We start from the raw sequence: 11,527 nt of genomic DNA on the forward strand, positions 1-11,527 counted from the left end.
AAAGGGGAAAAATTAGCAATTAACAGAGGAGCATGCCAAGAGACTTACAAGTAATAGAAGCTTAACAGATAATAATACAGAAAGGTCTGATATCTTATTCCCCTGGTGAGCTACAAACTTAATAATACGCCTAAAAAAATTTAATTCACGGGATCTGTTTGACCATTTATAACATATACTTTGTCAGAAATACAGTCTGTAAACTTAATAGCAATTACAAAAAGTAACACTCGTAAAGCTGGACTCGTAAAGCTATACATTTTAATATTAATTCACTACATTCTAAAACGAATCACGTTGCTTCTGTGAATGCAATGTGTTTTGCCTATTTCTGTTTTTTAGATTAATTTAGCATGCATTAGACATGTTATTGAAAAGTGTCGGTGGACCAAATATGTGGTCCCTGGCCTTCTTGCAACTATATACTGTATACTTTGAAGAAACTATGACATTTTAAGAAAAGCAAAAACGCCTGGTAGGTATGAAGTGCAAAAACGCAGAGATGCCTACACATACCTGTAGCAGTTTTCAGTTCATTCTGATTCACCCAAAACAGGGTCATTTTGACAGGCAAAGCACTGTTACCTATCTTACTCCTACTGACATGTGAGACAAACACATCATAGTAATAGTTGTGCACCAAAAGGTATACAGGATAAGCAGTTTGCCAAGTTTAAAAATACATGTAAGTGTTGGAACCGGTGGGGTAACAACCAAGAGGGCCAAGGTGCGGCTGCTCTGGGCTCAGAGAGGGGGGGGGGGGGGGGGGGGTGGGGGGGGGGGGGGGGGGGGGGGGGGGGGGTGCCGGTGTTTTTGTCAAAATAGCCAACTTGTCCAGATCTGCAACTGCGTCACTTTTAGAATTCGACATGTTGGCAGTAGTGCGCATACGTGTGTGTGCACCTGACTAAATAACAAAAACCCATAAGAATAATCATCGATTTGCATTGTAGAGTCCTTCTGAGTCCATTGTGTTGCAGAGTCCTGAGTCCATTGCATTGCAGAATCCTAAGTTTATTGCATTGCTGAGTCCTGAGTCTATTGCGTTATTGCACTGCACTATATAAATATTTATACATACATAGATTTTTCTCGATTCTTTTTGGGGAATGTGATTTAGGTGGATACAGGGCTCTGGATTGGGAAGTCGGGAGGCAGGTAAGGTGGAAGGGGTGGAAGGGCCCATCAGCATAATCTAGGGCCCAATTAACATTAAAGTCGGCCCTGCAATTAGTGGTTGTACACAATTAAGCAGGCAAATTATATTGCTGGGGTCTCCGCCATGAGGACCCAGCGAGCAGCCACCTGATTAGAGACCCACCTCTGGATGTGGTGTTCCTGGCACACAGTCACTGTGTTGGAAAAGGAGGTGGAGTCCTATTGCACATGTGCAGAAGTAGCAGAGCCAGGAGACAGCAGCATTCAGTTCCAGGGCACAAGCACATCACAGCTCTCCTGTCCCTCCATCTCCTACACAATGCTGGTGACCAAGAAGGACCTGGCTGAGGATTCTCCCTGGAAGAAGATCCAGCAGCAGAAGATCCAACACCTTCACCCATTGGTGTAACAAGCAAATGCAATATGCCAACAAGAGGATAAGCAACCTGCAGAACAATCTGAGCGATAAGCTCAGACTTATCGCCCTCCTGGATGTGCTGAGCCAGAAGATGATGTACAGAAAGTACCACCGGAGACCCACCTTTAGCCAGATGCAGCTGGAGAACATCTCTGTGGCCCTGGAGTTCCTGGAGAAGGAGAACATCAAACTGGTGTCCATAGGTGAGTCAACTCCTTCCATGTGTCCGGTACAGAGGGAGGACTTGGTCAAACTACTAATGAGGGTTCTGTCATCTGATGTCACTATCTACAGAGCTGGAAACTCAAGGCTCATTCATTGCTGGAGTATAGGTAACTCGAGACTTACAAAGTATGTGTATCAGCCTCAATTATAGTAAGGGGTTAAATGTCTGAATTACACTGAGTAACAATCATAGAAATAGCAGAAATAGACCAATTACTTATTACGTTTGCCCTTTAAGGATTGAGATCATATATGGTCTGATGTCTCCAAAGGATTCTCCCATTTGAAGCAACCAACAACCAGGCAAGGCTTAGGCCATGCATACACTTTGAAAGTGTTTTATTATTACACAGAGACCTAAACTGAAAAGCACTGTGCTAGCTGGAGCAGGTCATTTCTACTGCTCTGGAAATTAGTGAGTTATAATTTGAATGCACCAATAACATCCATCAACCAAGTTGCAAAGGACAGCATAATAGGTACCAACATATCACAGCCAATTGTTTTTAGTGTAACAGATGTTTGTTAGTGATCAGTGTTAGGCCTGCAGGCTCCTGAGAAGTAACTGAGCCCTAGCCAGTTATCTTTAATTATTTATAGTTCTATGTCATATATGAAAGAGCTAACCAAACTAAAATAAACCTCTCATCTGTTATGAACTTAAAAAAAGACTTTGCCTAAAATTAGAAACAAAAAGTATTTGCTATTTATGGTTAGCCAGAAAAGCCTCTTCTGTGTGCCCATTTCGTCCTGGTTCTATATTTTTCCTTCCTAAGTTTAAGTATTGACATGTATAGGGGCCCTGCCATAAGCTGGAGTGTCCGTAATCCAAATTTAATGGCTAGCAAGGATGTAGTCAGTCTGAGCTCAGATTACTATTGTTTTCTCCTTCTTGGGTTTCCTCCAAGTTCAGAATAATATTTTCTTCTGCCTTTTTTGGAGAGTGTTCTCCAGCTGACAGAAAAGAAAGAAATCATGTTCTGAATATTTTTTCTCTCTGGCCAATTACTAGAAGTTTATCGCCAGTGATGCATACTGGAGAAGGGAATAAGAAAGGTCTACAATGGTCCTTTGCCTTCTGTTAGGAGAGGAGGGTCTTCCCTCCTAGGCTTTTGCTTAGAGAGGATGCCTGTGCAAGAGAAGTCTAGTCTTTCCCCCCAGGCCTGCAGTGAGGGCAGTGTGCTACTGAAAGTATGGCCTTAGTCTGGGCCTAAGGAAACTGCAGTGTGCCTGTGTCTGGTGGCCTGAAGTATTTTTTCTGTCCTGCTGGATGGCACATCCAAAAGGAGCTGAGCAGGAACATGGCTGCCTGTGTGGAGCATCTTAGGAGGAGGCTTCAGTGCTGAAGAGTGTTCTGGAGAGCTGGATATAAGCAAGCTGCTTCCAGTAGACATTGCAATATCTCACTGCTCATCCACTACGGTGTCTGTGATTGATTCCATAGGGCCTGGATTCTTCTTGGCTGCTCTTAAAGGACCAACTACCTATGTTACTAGAAGAGAAGTCTGGAGCTGTAGATTGCTTGTTTTGGATATCCTGTACCCTAACCCTCCCTCCTGAGTTTGTTGAGTTAAATAAACCCTTTAAATATTCTAAAATGACTGGCACCTAATTTTCTTTTACCCACAAAAAGTCAAGGATTATGCCCAGAGAGTTGAAATAATAGCTCACCTGGGGGTCCTCCTCAACAACAACAAGGGGTAAGGGAGTGCTACACATGAAACTAGAATTGTAGGGCACACAGTTAAGTTTTTTTTAAGCTATTAAAGGTAATAGCATGTATCTTATTTTGCCTAAACATAATTTTTTACATTAAAAAGTCTAAAATGAGATGACAAGTGTACTCTATGGTCTACAGGCTGGGTGTTGGCATTGAGTTTTTTTTAATCTCCTCTTCAGTCATGAAAACGAAATATCCTGGGCAGCATGTTTTATTTGTAATAACATCTGTCTGGAATGCAACACACATGTAGAAGAAGAATGCAATCCAATTTACAGTATACTATATGGTTTTATGAAAAAGGTCATAAAGGTCTAAATGAAGCTCAGTTAAAGTTTTCTAGTGATTCCTGAAAAATATGGGCATTCTGCTGGCAAGGCGAAGTCTAACATTTATGCTACTCTAAACATTTAAAAAATAATGCCCATTTTCATATAGTCTTCACCCCCATATTTAGAATTGTGAAAACTACAATAAAACTGTAATTTCTGCAAAATTTACGACAAGTGTTGGAGACACTTAACAAATTAATCAAACTTAGGATTGCTAATAGAGTTTTTTGAGGACCTAATCTAGGTACAAAAAACTTGATTGTCATAATGAGATTCTTGAGTTCTTGAACAGTAACAAGAAGAAATACAAAAGAATGCCACAGCAAAGTCTTTAATGCAAAGCACAACAGTTGTACAGCTCACTAGCTCAGTCACTACACTTGAACATGCTACTCACTGAATTGTATCCACCCCACTTGGTGTGAGCATACTGCAAATCCACCAAGTATACTATAATGTACAGCTCTGTGTAAAAGGTTGTAATTGCAGGAACATGGCTTTGAATTTTGTGGTCTCTTATTTTACAGACTTTGTTGTATAGGATTCATGTGAGACTGTGTCCAACAGCACAGCCTGACTCCATTTTTTAACTGCATCCTCACTTTAAAACACAAAAATGATAGTTGCAATCAAAATTCTGCAAGCACTATTTTGATTGCACCGCACCGGACCGGACTGCAGGTAAAATGTGCCTAGCGATCCCATGCGGGCGATCACATTTTGGCTGGAGGGCGTTGCTAGGGTGCCATTCACTTCAATGGCCAGCCGCGCCCCATCCAGCCTGGCAAAAAAGTGAGCCGGCCGCAATGCGAGGCAGTGCGTTCCGTCCAGAATCGGACCGGAACACACTGCTTATGGTGTGAACTATTACCCCTGCATATTACTACTCCCTACAAACTCTTTATTTAACAATCAAAATCCACCAAAATACAAACAGCTTCATGCCATAACTGAGTATGGTGTTATGAAGAGAAAATGGATATGGCATTTGTTAAAGGTCTGAATGTAATAAGCAATATGCATAATTTATAATGAACAAGAAGTTTATCATAGACTGGAGGAATAATTATGTAATGGGGTTGAGTAGAAGTTGGTTGAGTTAGAATTTTGTAATAAATATGAGAAGGTATTTGCCCAAGATGAACAAGAAGGGAAAAGAGTAGGAGAGACCAGTGAGGAGGGAAAGAAGAAGGGAACAATGGGGGTGGGGTTCAGTAACATAGAAAGGGAAAGTGGGGGTGTAAAGTCAAGAGAAGAAAAAGAATAGCAGAAAATAGAATAAAGAAATAGAGGAAGAAAACAAGGATATAAGAAGATACCCCTGTCAGAGGTCAGCGCTAGCATCAGAAAGGAATGAACTGATGATGTCTTAAAGTAGGGTAGTGTATTCTATGTATTTTATAGATGAAACAAATTGTTCCCAGTAAAACCTAGTTTGGGAGAAATAGTCAGTCCTATCATAAAGGGTTGATGTGAGGTTCTTCATGTCTCTGATTTTGTTTACTCTTTTAAACTCTTTACTCTTTTAAACCATTGAACTATGGTGGAAGGATTGAGTTGTTTCCAGGTGCTAGGGATACATACCCTAGCTGTGTTCAGTTAATGTATCAGTATTGATTTGTTATATCTCTTTCTGGACATTGGAGTTAGATTTAAGAGGCTGGATTGTTCTTCAAATCAAAACCTGTAAGGTCTTTGATTATACCAAGGACCTGTTGCCAGAAGGGCTTGATCGATGGGCATACCCAAAAATATGGAATAAAGTTCCTATAGAGGATCGGCATTGCCAACAGGTATTAGAGTGACCTGGTAAAAGTTTTGCTAGGACAGAGGGGGTCCTATACCAGCGGGTATCTATTACAAATTGATGCTTTGTGAGCAAAGAATAAAATCTGGTCAATTTGATCTTTTGAGAATTTGTTTCCCAAATCTCGTTCCCATTTTTGAATGAAAGATAGGTCATATTCGGAAGAATCGTGGAGAATGAATTTAAAGGCTTTGGAGAGGGAACCCTTAACTATGCCCTGACCTGAACATACATAGTTACATAGTATTTGAGGTTGAATAAAGACATTAGTCCAACACATAGATCCTTGAAAGGAGATTGTGTCCTGGAAAATAGCCATGGGTTAGGTTAAGGCTGCAAAAAGTGAAAAAGCTGTAAACATTCACCATTAGTCCAAAGTACTTCATATTTTGAGTGTAGGGTAACTCTTATTTCCAAGAGTTGGAATGTAAGAAATTGTAAACTCCAATCCTGCCTCACGCCAGGTGCAAAATATATTTTATCCGTAAAACCAGGGGTGAATGCAGGGTGGCCTAGTATTGGAGACACTGGTGATAGATAGCATGGTTTGCACTTAAAGAGTAAAATCTATGTACAGCTGATAGCGTGGAACCAATTAGGGGGTGTCTGGATAAGGGTGCCTGGAGGTGGATGTCAATCCATGGGGCTCCTTGAAAAGGGAACGGGAAACTATCTTGTTCAACAGAAACCCGTATTTTTTGTTATCTATGTCTACATCAGTCTGCCACTCTGGTTAGATGGTTTGCTAGATAATAAAATGATGGATCAGGGAGTCCTACTCCTACGTTCACCTTTGAATGTGTCAATATGGTCCCTTTTAGTCTGGCTTCTTTTTCGCACCAGATAAAATGAATGGAAGCAGAACGTATAGATCGAAAGAAATAATTGCTGACACGCATTGTTTGAACAAGATACAGGGGACAAGGCAGTACAGTCATCTTCAGAACATTACACCTTCCAAACCATGAAAGCGTATGAGACTGCCATTTTTCTAAGTTGCTATGTAGAGAGCGGAGAAAGGGTAAGAAAATGAATTTAAAGAGCTGGGTAGGGTCAGGGGTGATATCTATACCCAAATAATGAATGGCTTGTGTTGACCAACAAAAGGAGAAGTTAGGTTAGGGGGATCAGGTAAGGAAACATTCAGACTTTTGAAAATGTATTTTGAAATTTGAGAGGGAGCCATATAATTGTAATTCTCTCATTAGATTCAGTAAATAAGTAAGTGGTTTTGTGATGTAAAACAGAAGGTCGTCAGCATATCTGGCAACTTTATGTAGATGTATTCCTACCTGTAAACCGGTGGTGTCAGGGTTATTTCTAATGTGTTGGAGAAAAGGTTCAAGAGTGAGGATTAAGATTAGGGGGGGGAGGACCACCCTGTCGGGTGCCGTTAGTGGCTGAAAAAGATTGGAATGATGGCCATTAATTCTGAATGGTATGTGATATGATTACATTCGGTTAGGAATCAGTCACTCTCCCTGGACGCAATGATTGTGCATTCAGGGAGAGTGTTTTCTAACCGCATGTATTCATATCACATACCATTACATGCGGTGTGCAGGCGTTTACATGGAGCTGCTGTCAGGGTCTCAGGGGGTCTCTGAAGTGCCTACATTACAACACACACAGGGATCATGAGGAACAAAAGTAGTAGATCTCCACAAGGAAGGACTGTGTCAGCACAAATTCAAAGACGATTTGAGGCTCTATAGCTGAGTGATACACAAATAAGATACATTTTTGTTAATAGTTAAGGTACTTGAATGCATTTTTAAGGTTTAACTCCTGAGATTAGGTCACTTTAAACTCTTACAGAAATGCCAGAACAGAAGTGTATGCAAACCCTAGCAATGAACGTATCTTATTTTCTCGCTTGTAGCTTATAAACATACTATTAAGAGTGTTTTGTTTTATCTTTGCTCAATCAGTGCCAAAAAAATGTTGATCCTGCCAGAAATGTTTTGAACTAATAACTTTCTGTGCTTTGTGCCTCTGATGACTGTTTTTACCTCACATTGTTCCTAGTTCTCTGTGTGGGCTACAAAAAAAACCCTTCCCCCTGTGTTATGGAGTCAGTACAGTAAGTGAACATTGTCACCCTAGGACAGGAAGTGTGTTACTGGCAGGATCACAAGGTGAAAATAAAGCAAAAAGAGTGAAATTGGGCAAAATTTCCCACTCATGGCCCCCAAATGTTATGAAGCCAGCAATATGCTTAAGCTGTGTGTCCAAAACTGAGTTATGAAGACAAATAGAATGGGAAATCTAGTCAAACCCTTCTGCTCCTACAGTGAGAGTAAACCTGTGTGCTGTGTTCACTTAAACAAGCTTTAATCTCGGCCTTGAGGCTAAACTCAACCCTCTTCAGAAAGCTTAATCTCTCAGTATTCTACCATGTTTGGAAAATAAACTGAATTAAAGCACAAGGTAGTTATTTTCAGACCCATAACCTTGTACTATTTACAACGTAAACACTATCACACTGAGACAATAAAGGAGCAGTGAACAAAAGAAATTATAGCTCCAATTTTGTCATAATCGGCATACCAACAAATGGTGACTCATACAAAGAATTGTAACACCAGGCATGTTTTCTGCACTATAAATATAATGGTTATGTGTAGTTTCCTCAACTCATATTAGCACTAAGCAGAAAAAGGGATCATGGGATTTTTTTATTTTCTTAATTCTCCAAAGCCATCTGGTTCAGACATCCTGTGGCTCTCTCTATTGCAAGTCTCACCATGATGGGAATTAGTAACTGATTAAATTAACCTAGAGAGCTGCAGCATGCTTACAAAGGATCTAAAGAATCTTAGGGACCTATTTATAAAAACTGGAGGGAATAGATAGGATAGCGGATGCCTACAGCAGCCAACCAAACCTCATCTTTTATTGTCCATGAACATGAAACAAGCAAACTGATTAGTTAAGAAAGAGAGTAACTAATTTTGTTCCTGCTTTTTTCTGCCGTCTTATCAAAAGGCAGCTATTCTGTATTCTGTGGTATGTAGAAAACAGTGTCTTCATGATCACATCTGATTTATTTTTTTAAATGAGGATAAGGCTAATTATACACTTACACAGTGGTGGGTTTACAATGTGGCATGATAGGATACATACAGTATTGCATGATGCAAACATATGCATGTGACCCTAAACACAGGGTACGCAAATTAAAGTGACACTAAACTTAGGATTTAAATCTTAAAAATGCATTCAAGTACCTTAACTATTAAAGAAGATTCATGGGTGAGTGAGAAACACTCATCACCATAATTTAAGCCAACCTGTGACACTGAAGCGGTCACAGGTTGGCTCTATTGAGCGGGAAGTCAATGAACACAGGCCGACGTTCGCTGACTTCCTGATCCTCTCCCTGCAGAGAGCGGTGACTGTCAGTCACTGCTCCCCCCAGGGATTTCCCCCTCCCCTTTCTGTTTCTCTAGTGCTGAATGGAGAAATGGATGGGTAGGGGTGGGCACAGCTAGCTCTGCCTCTAGAGAGGCAGAGCCAGCTGTCAATCAGCCAGCAGGGTGGATCTTGACAGTATTATCCATCCCAGGCAATAGCCCACTGTATACTGAGTTTTGGGTCACAGGAGGACATTAGTATATGTTATCTCCTGTGACCCTGAAGAGAACTATTGGCAAAAAGGGTTGCCCTATAGTTCTCCTTTAACAAAAACGTAGCTTATTTGTGTATCACTCGGCTGTAGAATCTCAAATCATCTCTGAATTGGTGCTGACACTGTCCTTCCTTCTGGAGGGTGACTACTTTTGTTCCTCATGATCCCTAAGTGTGTTCTAAAGTAGCCAGAGCTCCAAGCTCGCTCAGATGATGGACTACAATCTCATGTTTAGTTTACTAATTTGTATTGATATTATAGCCCATTACAGGAGTGAGCTTGCAGCTGTAGCTACTTTACAACACACACAGGGATCATGGGGAACAAAAGTAGGCACCCTCCAGAAGAAAGGACAGTGTCAGAACAAATTCAGAGTTGATTTGAGGATCTACAGCTAAGTGATGTACTAATAAGGTCAATTTTTTTGATAGTTAAGGTACTTGAATGCATTTTTAAGATTTAACTCCTGAATTGAATGTCACTTTAATATACCCAGATTTATCTGTGAGCCATTCTTTGTTTAGGATAGCAAAAGTGTGTAATTTAAATACCAAATTAGGAATTGAGCAATATCATGCAGTGTTTTTATGGGGAGTTGTAAAAATATTTCTCTATGCAGTTCACTACGTCAATTTCCAGCAAAAACTGAATTAAGGACAAATACTGTGGATTTTGAAAAGCAGTAAAGATACAATAGCACAAAAAAGCAATCATTAATTTGCAACTCGTCAATTTAACTACACTAAACTGTTACAATCTGATTGTTGATCAACTGATTATTAATATAGTTTATTGAACATCATAGTCATTTACACTAATGTATTCCATTAAATAAACAAAGTCAACACAGGTAAGTTGGCACCCTAAATCCAAGCACATTTCATACAGCAGGGTCATAAAAAGCCATTTAATTGCCAAAAAAAAGTGAATAATTGACTTACCTGTTCATGGTGCTCAATGCCCATGCTGATTGTATTTACAAGAATAGCTATCATAATTCCTCGGTTGAAGTATTTGCTATCCACTATGCCCCTGAGTTTTACGCGGATTTCTACACAAAGCCTTTCACAAAAGCCTTCTTCGCTATCTTCTTCTCCTTCTTTGTCAAGCACTGATGTACTTCCACCACTCCCTTTTTCACTGTTCTGTCCATGTGTCCCTTCAAGACTGGACTTGTTGCTGTCTGGAGCAGACAGTTTCCGGCCATCATCCCATTTAGCTTTGGTACATTGAGGACAGTTTGAAAGATCAGAGGTAAGTGTCATCGCTATAGGCTGTACAATTGCATGAGGAGTATGTTCCAACTGGTTGTGCTTCTGACATACCCCTAGGAAAAAAAAAGACAATACCTTATTTATTTGTAGCCTAAAGTTTAAGTCCACCCACACAGTGATATTTCATATTTTGAATGCCAACTGGTTGAATGTGAGTTTCTTAAATCTCTTGGGAAATTTAGCTGAAAGAACTTCCTGCTATGGTTGCTAAATCTGTACCTGTTGAACAAATGAAGCCAAGCAAAAGAATGCTACTTTTAATGCTTTCTTAAGTTTTTACACTAAGTGAAGAATTTAGCCTCAAATATACATATAAATCCAGCTACCCAAGTCTTTTCAGCAGATTAACAAGAGCTGTAATGAGAGTGGCCATCAGTTGGATTGTAAAGTTTGACACACGTGTGCCACCCATATTGTGGAAAGAAAACACATTCCCCTTAAACAATAACATCTTCCATCCTGCCTAAACAATATGCAAGTTAAAAACGTTTAACTGGGAAAGCCATGACAACCTATACATATGTTAATTATTGGCAGACATGGTCTAAAATAAGCTTTTATGCAGATAATTGGCATGAGGATGGGCACCCTGAAACTCCCCTGTATCGGTAACACAAGCACAGTTGCAAGCACGTGCAAGCATGTGGGATTCCTATTTCTGGATCCCTCATGAAATCATAAAAATCCAGTTGGATTTTTAGCATGTCAGCCTGCCATGGATTGTTTATAAGGCAACAAGACTGCCATGTATTGTTTATAAGATTCCTAAGTGTGCCATCACAATAATTGCATAGAAATATGACAAAATGCATAGTTTTGGTTAATACCTATATTAAGGTGAAGTGAGAATTTACATGTTGATTTTCCTTAATCCATGTATTATAGCTGGATTAAGGGGGACATGAACATCACAGGAGAAACAAGGCACAGTGGCATAGCGTAGGGGGGGGGCGCTTGCCCTT

The 11,527-nt window shown here is 40.1% G+C and overlaps 1 protein-coding gene across 1 annotated transcript in view; it reads right to left on the reverse strand.

Moving 5' to 3' along the window:
• Positions 1-3,653: 3,653 nt before the first annotated feature.
• Positions 3,654-11,527, reverse strand: part of LOC108783671 (voltage-dependent T-type calcium channel subunit alpha-1I-like) — a 194,801-nt gene continuing 186,927 nt past the window's right edge. The window contains exons 8-9 of the mRNA XM_018552287.1: positions 10,233-10,618; positions 3,654-3,752 (exon numbers count right to left, since the gene is read on the reverse strand). Coding sequence (XP_018407789.1) covers positions 3,654-3,752; positions 10,233-10,618 — 485 coding nt within the window. The remainder of the gene's footprint in view (positions 3,753-10,232; positions 10,619-11,527) is intronic.

This window comes from Nanorana parkeri, unplaced genomic scaffold (assembly GCF_000935625.1).
Source record: "Nanorana parkeri isolate BGI_ZX_2015 unplaced genomic scaffold, ASM93562v1 scaffold83, whole genome shotgun sequence".
Classification (NCBI taxonomy): Eukaryota; Metazoa; Chordata; class Amphibia; order Anura; family Dicroglossidae; genus Nanorana; species Nanorana parkeri.